Source organism: Mesoplodon bidens, assembly GCF_964165515.1.
Source record: "Mesoplodon bidens genome assembly, chromosome: 14".
NCBI lineage: Eukaryota > Metazoa > Chordata > Mammalia > Artiodactyla > Ziphiidae > Mesoplodon > Mesoplodon bidens.
The window spans coordinates 44,652,683-44,670,081 of record NC_138170.1 but is presented as its reverse complement, the minus strand read 5'-3'; the positions used below and the strand labels follow the sequence as shown (position 1 = coordinate 44,670,081).

The 17,399-nt window shown below is 35.7% G+C and overlaps 1 protein-coding gene across 1 annotated transcript in view; it reads right to left on the bottom strand.

Annotated features, from left to right (window-relative positions):
• The window catches only part of PSME4 (proteasome activator subunit 4), a 96,050-nt gene that overhangs the window by 8,123 nt on the left and 70,528 nt on the right, over positions 1–17,399 (bottom strand). Inside the window, exons 27-42 of the mRNA XM_081254249.1 lie at positions 17,104–17,235; positions 15,997–16,206; positions 14,662–14,798; positions 13,286–13,339; positions 12,903–13,032; positions 12,172–12,253; positions 10,862–11,015; positions 10,244–10,313; positions 9,271–9,396; positions 8,580–8,732; positions 6,593–6,697; positions 5,947–6,038; positions 4,933–5,064; positions 4,349–4,557; positions 2,487–2,572; positions 484–612 (exon numbers count right to left, since the gene is read on the bottom strand). Coding sequence (XP_081110375.1) covers positions 484–612; positions 2,487–2,572; positions 4,349–4,557; positions 4,933–5,064; positions 5,947–6,038; positions 6,593–6,697; positions 8,580–8,732; positions 9,271–9,396; positions 10,244–10,313; positions 10,862–11,015; positions 12,172–12,253; positions 12,903–13,032; positions 13,286–13,339; positions 14,662–14,798; positions 15,997–16,206; positions 17,104–17,235 — 2,001 coding nt within the window. The remainder of the gene's footprint in view (positions 1–483; positions 613–2,486; positions 2,573–4,348; positions 4,558–4,932; positions 5,065–5,946; positions 6,039–6,592; positions 6,698–8,579; positions 8,733–9,270; positions 9,397–10,243; positions 10,314–10,861; positions 11,016–12,171; positions 12,254–12,902; positions 13,033–13,285; positions 13,340–14,661; positions 14,799–15,996; positions 16,207–17,103; positions 17,236–17,399) is intronic.

The window sequence follows — 17,399 nt, the reverse complement described above, 5'->3', positions numbered from 1 at the left end:
ACTGCAGGGGGCATGGGTTCAACCCCTGGTCGGGGAACTAAGATCCCACAGATCCCACATGCCTTGCGGCACAGCCAAAAATAAATTAAATAAATAAATAAAAATGCAGCCAGAAAATATATACTCACTTAGGTCTTTCTACCACAGATCAGAAAATACAAGTGAATAAAATAAAGGGGAAATGGTAAAAGAGAATGCCCACCCTCTCCCTCATAAGCACTTTGTTTCCAAGGTGTTTCAATAATTAGCTCTTTATGTATATAGAAAATTTAGAGTTGAGTGACCTGCCCAGTGTCACAGAAATTGGTGGCAGAGCCAGGTACAGATTCTAAATCTGTTTCTTTGGTCAACATATGTCTCCTCTCATACTAAAAGAAGATTCAAAATGAATGCAAGTATCAGGTGTTGTGTGTACTGCAGCTGACTTTGTGAAATTCTTAGAATTGTAAACCAAATATATAAGTGTTTGATATAAATTCTTACTTGTTTTAGCACCCGAAGTACCAAAGGCACTTGATGAGGGTAAAGCAACCCCTGAGACATTAGTGATAAACATAACTTTGCATCTCTTTTCAGTTCATCATAGCTATTGTCATTTTCCACTGGGGCAATCTAGAGAACAACAAAAAAAAACCAAAGACATAAACTGAAAAACAGCCAATAAGTACAAAGGCATCCTTACATGAAAGAAATTACATTTTTAATTTTAACAACTTCTACAGAAAAATCCAAACATACACAAAACTAGAGAATAGTATAATGAATCCCCATGAATCAATCACTTCTTCAACAATGACAAATTCATGGCTAATCCTTTCAATTTTTGCTCCCCTGTGGTTCCCCATCCCCCAATTAAATTATTTGAAGCAAATCCCAGACATATTTCATCCATAAATATTTTATTTTCGGGAATTCCCTGGCAGTCCGGTTGTTAGGGCTCTGTGCTTCCAGTGTAGGGGGCACGGGTTCAGCCCCTGGTCAGGGAACTAAGATCCCACAAGCCACATAGCATGCCCCCCCCAAAAAAAGTTATTTTTATCTCTGAAAGATAAAGTCTCTTATTTAAAAAACCTGTAATGACATCATACATAAAAATTCATTACAGTTAAAATATATTCAGTAGTGCTCACATTTCCCTAACTATTTGATGCCTGCATATACCAGATCCCACTTACCATGAAGGCCTAAACGAGATTCTCAACCTCAATATTTGTATATTCAGGTTAACTGTTAGGCCCGTCACTAGCAAATTATGCAGTACAGCAATCTAATGATACACATTTTTTCTGCAAATTTCAAGTGGATTCAAATAAATCATCCTATCAACCTCATTCTCATATACTATTTGCTTTCTGACTTTTTCTGAGTGAAGAAAAGGGGTGGAACTCCAGCTATCCCAACATTCATTGCACATTACCCATTTACGAACATATGAGATCATGTTCCATACCCACTGGGTATGTGGTAGTGGAAAAAAGTTTAAGCACCACTGCCCTAAAGACAAACCATATCTACACCAAGGACCTACAAGTAACAAAGACCTATCTATACACTAATGGCTACTGTCCACTTTTATATCCCCAAAGATCCCAAAGGTATCCATGGGTATCAGGCCCTACAGAGCACTTTAAAAAGTATTTTAGTAGTGAATCCTTTGAAAATTTCCAGAAGTGTTATCTTTTTGAAATTTCCTAAAGACAAAATACACAATGGCAGATGAAAAGTTTAGCATTCCATTTGCTAATAAACAGTAACAAGGGCCCTCCGTCTTAAATAATAACAACTGTATTGACCATAATTGTCAAGTAGTGGTGATGTTTGTGCCAAGCCTTCCCAATTTGCAATAAGACTAGACTGTTTTCTTAACCACAACCAACCACAGCCATCACTACCAACTATAATTTTGGAAACTACTATATAATCTTAGTTTACTAGCTTTATCCACTGACTGGAGAGATGAATAATTAAAACCACCTCAGGTTATATCTTACACCAAATAAAACTTCAATATGATTACCAGACACAAGTTATTTCCTGCAAATATTTGTTAGAACCAACTATATATAGTGCCATTTAGCAATGTAAAATAAATACAATATACTGAACACTTTGATTTTCAAATTTATTATACATTGAATTAAAAAGTCAGGAATAGCTATATTCAAAAATGTCATTGTGGCTTTTTTTTTTAAAGCTATCAATATTTTCCTAAACTATTACTTGAAAACTGGCTCTCAGTGAAACAATGTTCTGTCTTTAGACTTTTCATGTAACTGTCAAGATCATACTCTTACCTAATATTAGAAAGATTATTTCAACAAATATTTAACCACTAACACCTAATGATTTTCCTGTGACTATTCTACCTTTCAGAGATGCAAACAAATCATACACAGTCTGAAAACCTATCAACCATCTGATGATAATTATAAATTCCTTTTGAAGGTCAAAAGGGGATACATTTTTAATTTCAGACATAAACTTACCTTAAAAAACAAAGGTAGAAGCTGAAGTTGTTCAGTGACTGCTGTAGAGAAGGATCTTCCCGCACTTGCCATCAGCCATTTCAATACTTTATGGAAACAAACACAAAGAGTCAGTCTTTGCTATCCAGTTAGAGACTACAAAGTACAGTGATTCTATAATGCTAGTGTCAGCCACTCTGATAGCTCTTCAATGAAAGAAAGAGGTCTGTGTTACTTCACAAATTAGATCAGCAGTGTGACAGGATCCATAACAAATGGTATCAACTAATCTAGGGGACTGAAGCCACCCTCAAAGAATGAATCAGCAAATTATCAATGGTCTACAAACACTCACACAAAGTACAAATTAAAACTAGCCTTCAAAAATCCTAACAAAGCAAAACTGATGACTAGGTTAGTTGTTTATACTTAGAATCCTTGAAAAAGTTTTAGATATACAAACAACAGGGAACCCCCAATAATCAAGATAATTTTGAAAAAGAAAAGTTGGAGGACTCACAATTCCAGATTTCAAAACTTAATACAAAGCTATAGTAATCCAGACAGTGTGGTACTGACATAAGAACAGACATAGAGACCAACTGAATAGGCCAGAGAGCACAGAAATAAATGCTCACACATATGGCCAATTTTCAACAACAGTGCCAAGACTATTCAATGAAAAAAACGACAGTCTTTTTAACCAATGATGCTGGGAAACTGGGTATCACAAGCAAAAGAAAGAAGCTGGATCCTTATTTTATACCATAGACAAAAATTAGCTCAAAGTGGACTGAAGACTGAAATGTAAGTGCTAAAACTATAAAACTCTTAGAAGAAAACTTAAGGGACAAACTTCATGACACTGGATTTGGCAACCATTTCTTAGACATGACACCAAAAGCAAAGGCAACAAAAGAAAGAGGTAAATCAGACTTCATTAAAATTAAAACTTTTGTGCATCAAAGGACACTATCAAGAGTCAAAATGGGAGAAAATATTTGCAAATCATTTTCAGATAAGGGACTGATATCCAGAATATAGAAAGAACTACAACTCAATGACAACAAAACAACCTAATTCAAAAATGGGCAAAGAACCTGACGTTTCTCCAGAGAAGAAACAAAAATAGAAAATAAGCCAATGAAAAGATTTTCAACCACTATTCATAAGGGAAATGCAAATTAAAACCACAAGATACCTTCTTCACACCTATAAGGAGAGCTATAGTCATAAAAGGTGTTGGCAAAAATGTGGAAGAGTTGGAACCCATCTGCACTGCTGGTTGGAATGTAAAATGGTGTGGACACTGTGGAAAGTAGCTTGGTGGCTCCTCAAAAAATTAAACATAGAATTACCACATGGTCTAGCAATTCTGCTTTCAATACCCAAAAGAATTGAAAATAGAGACTCAAACATACTTCTACATTAATACTCATAGAAATATTATTCACAATAGTCAAAAGGTGTAAACAACCTGAATGTCCATGAACAGATGAACTGATAAACACTGAAAGCACTACGCAAAGTGAAAAAAGCCAGACATAAAAGGACAAATATTGTATGATTCTCCTTATATGAGATACCTAGAATAGGCAAATTACAGAGACAGAAAGTAGAATGGTGGTTGCCAGGGGCTGAGGGAGGGGAGAATGAGGAGTTATTGTTTAAGGTACAGAGTTTCCGTTTTGCAAGATGAAAAGAGTATAAAGATGGAGGAAAGTGATGGCTGTATAACAATGTAAATGTATTTGATGCCACTCAGCTATAAATTTTATATTATGTATATTTTACCATAATAAAAAGGGGAGGGGGGAGAAGTCAATAGGATAATCTAAAATATCTGTTTTTAGAGGGAGTTTCTACTAAGTTTAGCCACTCACTAGTTTTTAAGAGTTTAATGCCCTGAGTTCGTTCATCTTCTTCACCAATTCCATTTTCTTCCATAACATGGTTCTGAATTTCTTCATCTACATCCATGAGGGGTTTCAATTTATCTAGAATTCGAGCAGTAAACTCAGGGACACGAGGGGATGCTGTTGGTGCAGTGTTTGGCAAAGAAACATCTATCATGAATATATAGGTCAGCACACTGTAAAGTAAAATACATATAATAAGAAGAGATCCCACATTATCAATAAAACTAAGGTTCAAAAGTATGACCCAACCAAAGTAAATTTTCCCAAGACAATCCCTAGAGAGGGTCTTGTGCCTGTGCACACAATTCTGAGGTATTAAAAACTACAGTGTGGCGACTACTCCCCACTGGCTTGTGAGCACACTACCGTTCTATTTTACATTCAGAGACTCTTGTCTAATGTCCCACAATACAATATAAAACAAAATCTGAAGAAGAGGATATCACGAAACTCAATAGTAACATAACGAGTATGTATTACTAGACATTAAATTTTGATTAAAAAAAACCTCAAGAGGTATATCGTACCACAGAGAAAATAATACCTACCTCCCTATTCTTTCCCTGACATTTTTGTAAACCTGGGTGAGTTTGGGTTCCAAGTACTTCAGTAGTCTATGCAATAGCTCAGGTACTCTCCACTCCTGCTGGGCAAGGCCACCTTGCAAGACATAGAGTCGACTAAAAATAAAGCACAGTAGAGTTGTGTTAGTGCCCCTCTCTGCCTTTACATGTTTTTTTTTTTTTTTCCTGTGGCATGTGGGATCTTAGTTCCCCGACAAAGGATCAAACCCGTGCCCCCTGCAGTGGAAGTGCAGAGTCTTAACCACTGGACCGCCAGGGAAGTCCTGCTTTTACATGTTGACAGTATAGATTAATGATGTCTGTATTCCACTTAAAATTGTTTCATTTTCAAAGTAACAATTTAGAATAGCACCTTTAGGAAGATTTTATTAATTTTTTCTACATCATTTTCTCTGTATCTCATTTCACCTCCACTGCTATACAATCAAAGGAAACACTGACTTTAGAATGCTCATTGAGTTAATCTCTAAGCATCAGAAGTTTCCTCACGAATTAATAATAATAATAAAAAAAATGATTCTTCTTGTTACAGGATTATCTAGATTTTGTTCTCTTGTTCAGTAACTTTTGCAGCTCCTTATGCCCACGTATATTTTTCCTTAAAGGGATTACTATCTTCTTTCCTAATAGGAAAGAGTGAAAAATTAGAACATGTGATAAAGAAGTTAGTAATACTGTCATGGTACAAAAAAGCAGTCCTGATATAAAAGATGTGACAGCAGAGTAGGCTGGACCTACTTTATCTTTGAATTGCTCAGGCTGCCTCCAATTCTCCTACTTGTTCTCAACTGAGAAATAACTGTATTTAGAATCATATGTTGTATTGAATTGAACTATGGTCATCTCCCAGAAGACAGTGTTACATTATGTAGCCTTTAGGAGTATAGACATTTCACTTCTACTTATACATAAAGAACAAAGATGTTATCTTTTGCTGTAAAATCTTTGGTTAACCTCATAAGCTTCCTTCTTATTTACCATGCATCTACAAAGGATCCTCCTTCACCACTCAGTGGTGATTCCAACAGCAGCTCAAAAAGCCAGTGAAGTTTCCGGGGATCTCTGCTTTCCTGTGTTGAAAATATAAAGCAGCAGCAATTAAAACAGAGGTCATATAATTTTTCAAATAAATCAGACATTGTTATTTTAGAAATATAAATAAATATAAGTATAGAGGAAGAAAATCAAACTAAAACTCATAGGCAAGTCAAATCCAAATGTATTCTTATAGCTCATGTTAGAAAGACTAACAGTGAGAAAATTCTTAGCTAAATGGACTCTCTTAAATCAAAGTATAACTGCCCTGGACATATAAGGTGTCAAAAATAATACCTATAACCTTGTATCATCTGGCTTTTACTGTATGTAAGTTACACTTCTAGATATAGGATTTGACTTGTCACTTAATCTAAAAAGGCAATTACCATGGCAGAGAAGGTATAACAATCACTTAAGAGTTATCACTCAAGGCTTATTTAAAAAGATAAACAGAACCATCTCCAGTCATGTAAGATGATAAAATTTCAGGATTCAAGAGGTATAATGAGATTTTACACATTTTGAGACATGGTATGAAGCAGTTTGAATAGATCAGTGAGACACAAAAATGAATAGGAGAACTTACACAGGATGTTGCTATACAAGTTCCCCAGTCGTTATAAGTTTCTACTGTAATGTTGGACAATGCTGTTCGAAGCAGAGGACACAAAAGCTCTGAAAGCTTCTCCACCTACTCAAAACAAAATACACAGGAAAATGTTAATGATACTCAGAACATTTTTCTTCAACTGTCTTTTTCTGCAAACACACACATACAAATACACAACCTGATACTTCCTTTATTTCTTAGAAGACCCAAATAATCCAAGAAAGTAACATCACCATGTTACCATGATACATATCAGGTAATAAGGCCATCTTTTTCCAAAAAAATAAAACAAAAATCAGAAAAGAGAAGACACCTTATATGGTTTCTTACAAAATCTCTCATACTATTAAAAAGTTCTCTCTTTAAATGTCTGAATGACATAGTACACTGGGCTGAAACAAAACCTCAATCATCTCTGTATTTTGCATGCTTATGGAGGTCACTTGATTGAATCCTAATATAGGAAGCAATGACTTTTCAATACAATTTAGTATTAGCCTGAAGTATAACCTTTAAATTCCAAGTTTTGGATGACTATAAATAGCATTTTTAAAGTGTTCAGTTATACAGAGACTGTGAATATATATATATGTCTAAACACTAAACTGCTTCTCACAGTTTAGTGAGAACACAAATCACCTTGAGATCTTGATAAAACACAGATTCTGATTCATTAGATCAGGGTGGGACCTGGGATCCTACTTTTCTAATAAGCTCCCAAGTGATGCCCAAGCTGCAAGTCCATGGACTATACTTTAGTCAAAAGGACCTATGTAGGACAAATGGGGAGAGAGGGCTTGGGATAAGATTTCCAGTGGTAGCACTAGGCACTGAATAAAAAGAAAAAAACAAGCTATATCTTAAATAACTTATACAGAAAGGAGATGTGTTCTAGAAATGAGGTAACTCAAAAATGATAGAGACAGGATGACAAGGATATGTATGAACATGTTTAAATAAAATTGTTTCATATGTGAGCAGGAAAATGGCAATATTACAAACTAACGAATACTTTAATACATGATTCGAATATGTATAACTAAACTAATATATTAAAAAGTGTTGATAATCCTCCTAAAAAGTATGTGTAATTAAGTTTAGCAGAAACAGTATTTGCGTCTTTTCTTTGAAAAATGGCGGCCTACCTTTTACTCAGGCATTCTGGACATTTTACCAGGTTATTTTCAGTCTAGTGCATCTTGCTATAAGAAACTAACCTTAGGATGGATATGTAAAACTTAATCTTACAATTAAAAAGACGGATACTCAAAAAAAGGCTGTCAAACTCAAACCATCTACGAGACCAAATGAGTAATGTAAATTAGCACAGAGGCTAAGAGAAAAGATTTAATGAGAAGCTAGAGAGTGCCTCAGGAAGGGAGAAACCCATGCACAGCCCCAGCCAACTGAGACAGTGCAGCAATGCGGGACCAGTATTCCACAATCTTCCCATTTCTCAAGAGAAACTAAAATCCTTTTTACAGGATGGAAAATAATTCAGATTTTAAAAGACATTCAATGCCACCTATAGACCACAACTTTGTGACCTATACTCAAAAGCAATATAAAGTTAAATATTTCATATTTTAGGTGTTAACATCTTTTTCTTTTTTTAAAAGATGTGTGTGCCCTTGATGCAGCCATGAATATGTTCTGATAAACACACAACCTGCTGTCCACCTTAGAGCTCACAGCACCACGGGCTAACCCCATGGAGATGAGACAAGCAGGTAGGACCACTGTCCGCCCCGCTGCTGCCCCCATCAGCCGCCCGCCCGGCCACCTGTCGCCTTGCTCCCTCCTGAGGACCGCCAGCCCGAGGTGGCACCGGAATGCTGGCAGAGGGTCAGTGGTGGCGGAGGCTGAGGGACTGAGCTAGGTGTTAATACCTAACGCGTTGGGAATTGTTGCATAAATGGATAATGCAGCTTTAAGAGGGAATGCACTGTACAAATTACATCACCTTTTCAAATGTCCAATGTTTAGAGCCTCTGATTAAACCAGCTATAATTTCTGCAACACATCGCTGGGTGCTCTCATGTGAATCTGCAACCAAGCGTTCTAAATGGGGCTTCAGAACTGGCAGAAAGGCATCATCAAAATTTCTGAATATACCCTATGCAAATAAAAATAAAAGTTCTTCAGTACTCAAACGACTAGCATCTCCAGTATCACATGCTTATATCTGTTTGCTGTTATTACCACTGTGCTTAAAAAACTCCATATTCTCCCCTATAGAACTTAACTGTTTTAACAATGTAAGTTAAAATGGTAAAAACACTGTCATTTGCCACATTATATTTAAATATGATCAGTGAAAAATTAATAATCTTTTTAACCTTTTAACCTTAAAAATATCACACACACCTCAAAAAAAATCAAATAAACATGAAATGCACATAGTCTTGTGGGTTTTGGTTTTTTGCTTCTACTGCTAATTATAAATATTAGAGATAAATACTAAAAAGCTTGGGTTTTTTTGAGTCCTAGACCTTAAGCCAAGATGAATAAGATAGGCATTACTTCCAGAGTCATTTTAGATAAAGATAACAGATGACTAAACTCAAACTTTGAACAAATACTTTAAAACTTATGAACCTACAAATTGACAGTCACTAAGCTTTATGAAAAGGGTATGTAAATAACATAGTTACCTTAAAGAGGCAAAAACGTCGAGGATTAAATTTATCTTTTCCTTTTCTGTCTTCTAAAGATAGAAAAGTAATTAACTGTTCCACAAATTTAGGATCAGAAAAATGATCAAATATAATCTGTTCTGCCTATAAAGTTAAAAAAAAGAACAACATTCAGGGATTAAAATCTATTTAAAAATATGATTCTGAAAACATTAAAATTCAACCATAAAGATTTGAAACTCAACAGTAAGTTTTTATTTTTGTTCTAAAGAATTTTTAGTTCTCATAGAGCCTTTCTGAAACCAAAATAATACTGCCTCCTAAAAATGCTAAATCCTAAGAATAGCTAAAAGTTTTCCTTCAGCTCTTCAAGTTTGGATTCCACTTCTCAAACTGCGAAATAAAACCAGAAATGTTCTGCTTGAGAAATGAAGACTTAATGCTATTGTGCCAATTTCTGTGCAAATTAGGAAAATCCTCCGAACTGCAAACCAAACCCCAGCAAATTATTTCCATATTTATAAAATATCAGCAGTTAAAAGGTAAACTTTGCTCAGAATTAGAAAATAAAAGCTACAACATTAATTGAGGAAGACATAAACCTAAAAGCCCTTCATCAACTTTCAAAATGATAAAGAAGTTCTACAAAGTCTAAGAAGTTCTGACTTAAATCTACAAACATCTATTTACTGAGTATCCATCATTTATACGCAATAAAAAAATTAAAGCCAGTACCCGAGTGCTAAGTAGGTAGTAACTTGGGAGTGACCTTAGATATAGAAGACTTGTGCTAACTGGTCCTAACAGAAGGGGGGACGGTTGGGGGGGAGTAAGGGAGCGCCCATTTACCAATACTTATTGTGCTATACTGCAATACACAAATTGGGGGAAAAAAAACCCATGAACTTAGTTTGAAATATAAATCAGGGGCCAAAAGTAAGATGCATCTGAACCAGGTAAGTGTTTACACGTGGTGAAATTAAATGCTTACCTCTGTCAAATCCTCCCTGCTTCTGCCAAGCTTAGGTTGCTCTTCCACACCAGCATAAACAACCATATTCCTACACAGTAAGAGTTTATATTTGTAATACACATAGGAAACATTAGAGCTTCTTGGACAGAAAGCATTAGAAGGCACTTCTAATATACTCTAATCAAATGCTAAGTTGTGGGTTATGAGTATATCACTCAGTCTTCCACCTTAAAAATCTCAGGTCATTGCATCCTAATGACATAGATTATTGGTGTCAATAAGAGACAAATAAGTATTTCTTGGGGCTGGTTTAGACACGTGTAGTATTAATAGGTAGGAATATAACTTAGAGCAACTATTAACAAACTCCTTAGATGTATAATGGTGGACTAAGGAAGTCTAAGGGGTTTCAGTGGAAAGACAAGGAAGGAGGCAGGATGAGGCATAGCACTGGCAAGAACAAAGAAAAAGAGGAAGAGGGAAGAGGGAAAAAGCTAGAGATTGTGTATCTTTGGTGACAAAGTACCTCTAACTGCTTCAACTGCCTCAGAACCTCCCTAGAAATCCAGATGATAAAACAAATTATATCAAAGATAAGTTGTTGAATAATAAGGTGCATGGCAAGTTGCAACTTACTGTGGCCAGGTATAGTATCCCCAGTGAGTTTTTTCCACAAAGCAACTTGACTCCCATTCTTTTTTAGTTCTTGGTATACTTTTGCTATCATAATGCAACCAATGATTATCGGGTCTATCACCAGCAACAATTTGGGTGGGTTTAGGATATCCACCTAAGGAAAAGACAATTACATTTCGTGAATTTCAAAATAACTGTGCAATAATTATTCTCAAATAGTGCTAGTGTGACTTTATCCTCATAACAAGACTCTGTTAAAATTCGCTCAAGGCAAAAGCACATACATATGAGGCATTTCACATCAGAGAAGGAAAGATGGGATTATCCACTAAATGGTGTTGGGATAGTTATTAAAAGGAGGGGAGAAAGTCAAGTTTGATCCATACTTCATCCCTTTTACCAAAATTAAAAGGATTAATTTTCTTAAAATTTTTTAGGTTTGAATTAATTAATTACAGAGCTCAACGAATTCCCATATACTCTCTTCAACCAGATGCCCCCAATTTTAACATTTCACCATGTGTACACTTTGACATTCTCTCTCTCTTTACACACACACACACACATACACATGCACCTACCCACACTTGTGTTTTGGGACCAATAAATATTCATTTAATATGAGACTTACAAACGTGTTTCAAGTGAGGGTAAAACAAGATTAGTAGTAGAGAGTATAATGAAATGAAAGTCTTTCCCACATTTAGTTAACACCATTTTATAGTGTTCCAAAATAAAGGTGGTAGTGGGTGCACAGCTACACTCCCTCCCAAAACGGGGTTGGGGGTAAACTGAAGACAGCTGTTTGAACATCTCAGGAGTTATCAGAGATTAAAAAAAAAATGATAGCCAAAGTAATAAAAATGATGTTTTTCTCCCTCCAAAATCAAATTAACCTTGCCCCTAATCCTACTACTGAAGAAGAAACACTTAACATATTGATGAATTAAATAGTAATGGTATTTTAAGCCTTTGAAATACAGTTTGATAAATTACTAGTATAACTGCTTAGCTGATGAGATAAGTAAGTAGATGACATGTGTACCCAGAGTGTGTAAAAGCTACACATTTTATGTATTATAAAGACATAAAGAGCCATCTATTTTTATAAGTACTTGTTATCACTAGTTTTTACTAAGTCAACTGTTTTCCCTTTATAATATTATTTCATACTTCGTATTAAAATCTTCCTATACTTCTATACTTTGTATAGAAAAATACTTGAGATCAAGAACTGTAATTTATACATTTCAAAGAAACTTTCCAAGTTTGACTGAGAAGCACTACTTATTACGTTTGACAGCACTTACTGATTTCATAAGGATTGATGGTCAGCTTTTTGTGGGTTCTTTTTAGCTGCTTAAGAATACCAGCAACAGCTGAGATTGCCATCTAAAAAAGAAGCAGGTAAGGTACATATATCAAAATTTTAAATCTCTCAAATGGTTGCTCCCTTGATCAAAAGCAGAAGCTGGGTTCTGTTTCTTTCCAAGGCAGAGAAATACCTCACCCACTGACATCTGCAGCACAGCCACATGAGGGCTAACTCTGACTTAGACTGAGTCAGTTGCAGTTCTTACTCTTAAACCTTCATCCATGCTAGTCTCTGCCTAAAAAACTTTTATCCTTTCTTTGTTAAACCAATTCCTGCTCATTCTTCCTATCTCAGCCTAAACATTTCTTCCTAAGGGTCTTTTCCCAATGTGCCAGGTCAGGTCAGCCCCATCTTGCACCCTACCTCTGTCAGTTTTCAAGGTAAAACCAACTAGTTGTATCCCTCAGATACCTTTCCCTTCCTGTAACATGTTATAACTATAATTAATTTTTTAAAGTCAACCTTTCCAATTAACCTATAAATATGTTCCCTGTTATATCTCCAGTGTTGAAATGCACAGCACCTGAACACCTCCTCATATATTTGTTGGATGAGTTACTATCATCTTGGAACCAACAGAGGTAGATTTCAAATCAATACACTTCAAGATATCAGGTGAGGCAAAAATTTTCAAACCCAAGATTATAGCTAAAATAAAGTATCTACCTTTCGAACTACAATTGCATCATGGTTGAGATTCTCAACAAAAAAACGTATGGCACGAAGCGGTAACACTCGGTCATCTCTCAAAAGTAGAGACAAAAGCCCAATGCCTATATGTTCAAATTTCCAGGGCCTGAAAAGGGGGGGGGGAATCACAAAACACATCATTCATAAAATCACTTTAAAAAAAACCCCTGTATTTGAAACACTATAATTTTAAGTTTCCCAAGAATCAAAATAGGTATACTGAAAAATACTGCTCCTATCATTAGCCCCATACAGACTACAACTTTTTCTGACAGTCATTCATGGCCTTCAGGGTAGAAACCTCCTATAATACTGAAGATAAAAGTTTGAAAATTAAAAAAATATATTTTTGCACTTACAAGTTTCTCTGCTCCACACCATCTAGCAAAGTGTTTATCAAATTTTCATAGTTCCTTAAAAAAAAATAAATAAATTTCAGGTAAGCTATTGTTTTAATACAATACTAAGATGGGGCTCCCCTGGTGGCACAGTGGTTGAGAGTCCGCCTGCCGATGCAGGGGACACGGGTTCGTGCCCCGGTCTGGGAAGATCCCACATGCCATGGAGTGGCTAGGCCCATGAGCCATGGCCGCTGAGCATGCGCTCCGCAACGGGAGAAGCCACAACAGTGAGAGGCCCGCGTACCGCAAACAAACAAACAAAATACTAAGATGAACATCAAATAATGTAATATGAATTCAAATTCCGGCCAAATTCACCCTCCTCTTCTCATCACCAGACTATAAAGGGTCTGGTGAGAAGAAAGCCAGAGTGAAAGCAGATGCGTGACCCTGGGAAAAGAAAATGAAAGGCAGAGGAAAAAAAAAAAGTGCTAAGTACACTGAGCAACTCAACCATTCCTGAGTGGACATTCAAAAGTAAATTTGTGAGTAGTAATCAATTGGTTAGGAGTGGTCTACCTATATAAGAACCCAGGTAGGTATACATGAGGTAGGCTATAAAGTTTATTATTTATATAGAACTGTTAGAAAAAAATTAATAAGCATATTCATAAGGCAAAGAAGAAAATAAAGTTAGGAAGTCTCCTGCCATTGAAGTGTTTTGGTCCCCAAAATCTAAAAGCAGTTTACTAATATCCTAATAACAAATTTGTATAAATGTTATCGATCAAAAAGTTATTATAAGAGATATGAAGAGACAAACGTGTTGAACTTGAATTTAAGATTTAATGAGTGGGATATGTGTATTAAAAGAAAAATCAATTCATGTTGAAAAAAACATATGATATTAAGATAACTTTAGGGACTTCCCTGGTGGTGCAGTGGATAAGACTCCGCGCTCCCAATGCAGGGGCTCAGGTTTGATCCCTGGTCAGGGAACTAGATCCCACATGCATACTGCGACTAAGAGTTCGCATGCCACAACTAAGGAGGCTGCCTGCCGCAACTAAGGAGCCCATGTGCTGCAACTAAGGGGCCCTTGAGCTGCAACTAAGGAGCCCACCTGCCACTACTAAGACCCAGTGCAACCAAATTAAATAAATAAATAAATAATTTTAAAAAGATAGCTTTATCGTGAGATGGTGTTTTCTACCTCCATAGCTGAAAGTGACAATCAGGGATCTTCACAATAATTACCTCTTAACATTTTGGTATCTCTTCAGAATCAATGTGTAAATTTCATTAGGTAGTTATAGTGCATCTATATTTTAGAGATATTTAAAACCTACTATCTATAAAGTCATATGTCATGATAAGTAGGCATTCACAATTACCTTAGGGCATCAGCATTCCTTTCTTGTTGGCGTTTAAGTCCTTCTTTAATTTCTTCTGAGCTAAGCATTATCTGTTTGATAGAGGGGTTTTTTGATTGTTGAAGTAATTCTGCTATTCCGACACATGACTTTGGAATCTTATTAAAAAGAAAAGCCAGGGAGGAAAATGAAGTACTGAAATACCACGGATGAATTTTCACAACATTATGCTGAGTGACATAAGCCAGATACCAAAGGCCACAAACTGTATAATTCCATTTAGATGAAATGTCCATAATAGGCAAATTCACAGAGAGAAAAGGTAGATTAGTGGTTTCCAGGGGCTAGGGGTATGGGGGAATGAATGGGAAGCAATTATTATTGGGTACAGGTAAAGCAACTATACTCCAATAAAAACTAATTTAAAAAAATTATTGGGTACAGGTAAAGCAACTATACTCCAATAAGAACTAATTTTAAAAAATTATTGGGTACAGGGTTTCTTTTTCTGAGTAATTACAGTGTTCTAGAATTAGAGTAGTGATGGTTGTACAACCCTGAGAATATACTATTGTGAATATATATATATTCACAATAGTATATAACAGCACACAACTGTTGTGTTAAAAACGTGAATTTTTTGGTATGTGAATTACATGTCAATTTAAAAAAAATTTTTTAAAAGAAAGCATAATCTAATAACAGTTACAAATAGCAAGAGTATGTTTTGCAGAAAAGGAATACATTTAGAGCAGTGGTTTTTAAAACTGAGTATGGACGTCAAAAATAATCACTGCAGAAAAGAGGGGGATTCAACCACACTCACACCTCTTCTATCCATCCCCAATTCTGATGGGTGTGTAAATAGGCGTTTGAAAATTCTTGAATGATGATCTGCTATCTCTCCCCATTTGAGCTCCATTGAACCTGATATTTACTTTTTCATTTGTCAAATCATCCAATTTTAATCTTCACTATAAATTATGGAACCCTGTGGTCAATCTTCTGTGACTTTGACTAGTAGAACTGACCTCCTAAAATATAACCAACTCTTTGAAAACTGAGGCCGCGGACATACAGGGGATAATGGTAAATGCAACAATGTAATAACACTTTGTGGCCTCTTGGTAGAAAACCACCTAGTTCTCTCCTGGCCATGCTCCATGCTTCCTACTCTACCCTGCCATCTATAGTAATGATCACTAAAGCACTAAAAGGAAACAGAATACAAATGCTTTAAAAAAAATTAGAATCAAACGCCAAGAATATGATTACTAAAAAAGACAAGAAAATAATAGCATTTTGACAAAGCAGTGTTTGCACTAAAATTTGAATTAAAAAAATGATTTTGCTTACTGTGAAGTCCAAGCCAATTGTTTCATATTGCCGATGAATCTTTTCTGCAAGATCATCAAACAGCCTCACTATTGATGGCTTTTCCAGGGACATTGCTTTGCTAAGCCCAGAAGAAACAATTGCTGGCCAAGTCTGTACAATACAGTCCCAATCATGAAGGTTTGCCAAGCATACACCGCTGTGATTGCCAAGGAGACAATACAAGGCACCCTGCAGGAAAAAATGATCAATATGGGAAATAAGAGGCATTGTTTAGTTGTAGACAACTCACTCACATGTTGTTTTCAAATTTACTAAACACTGATTATTTAAATGCTTGGTACTGGTTATAAAATAGGTCCCCACATTCAATACGTTACTTTTAGAAACCTGAATTTGACACTTAAGTGCAATCCAGTAATATTTTCTCTAAGTCATTTAACAGAGGGTTAGCTCAAAGAACAGCTATTAATGAGGTAATATAGAAATGTGAAGATATTGCTTTTACGGACATAGCTTCCATTCTAATTCTCTTCTACTACATTTATAAAGGCTGTGAAATGTGTCACTCTTAGCATTTTAGGGTGTAACATACAGAATAATTTTAAAAATTGTGGTTAAATCTGGTTGCCAAGTATTTCTCTAAGTATATAAAAACTAGGTTACTTAAAGTACTGTGTACTTTTTACTCATAGGAGCTCAATCAATCAGAATGATTCTGATGACAGTAGGTACCTCTTTATAAGGTACCCCATTTTAATGAAAAGAGCTATTAGTACCAAAACATTTTATTTCCTGAACATTCACCCGAACAATTCCAATCTGGCTTCCTAACCACCCTGGGCTCTAATCCTCTTTACAGTTCTTATAAGGTCACTGTAACTTCAATTTTACTGACTTTATAATAGACAGTTTCCAATTTTAAGCTTACTTGACTTGTCTGATTTTGTCCATTTAAACTGCTCTCCACAAGGTCGACAACATATCACCCAATGAGTTAGATCCTCTACAACATTCTTGAATTACACATCTGCCTTTGGGGTCAGCAATTCCATTACTGCGAAATTCTTTCAAGCTTTCTCTACGTTTGAAAAATTTCGTAGTAAAACAAAACAAAAAACCCTATACCTTGAACTGCTGTTGCGTGACATCTTGCCTATCAGGCCGTAAGAACTCCAAAACCAGGGGAATGATATCTCTGCAACAGAAGTTATATGCTCCCAAGGCAGCAAAAAATGTTTGCTGGGCCTTATTTCTGACCTAAAGAAAGAGATATTAACAGACGACTTTTATTAAATGGTAGACAAACGACAAAAAAATTTCTAAATGAATCATTAAAACAAAGCAGTGGTAATTTAAATGTTGTCGTAATAACAGAAAAATATACCAAAGCACATAACTTAACAAAAATGAGTAAATGATAA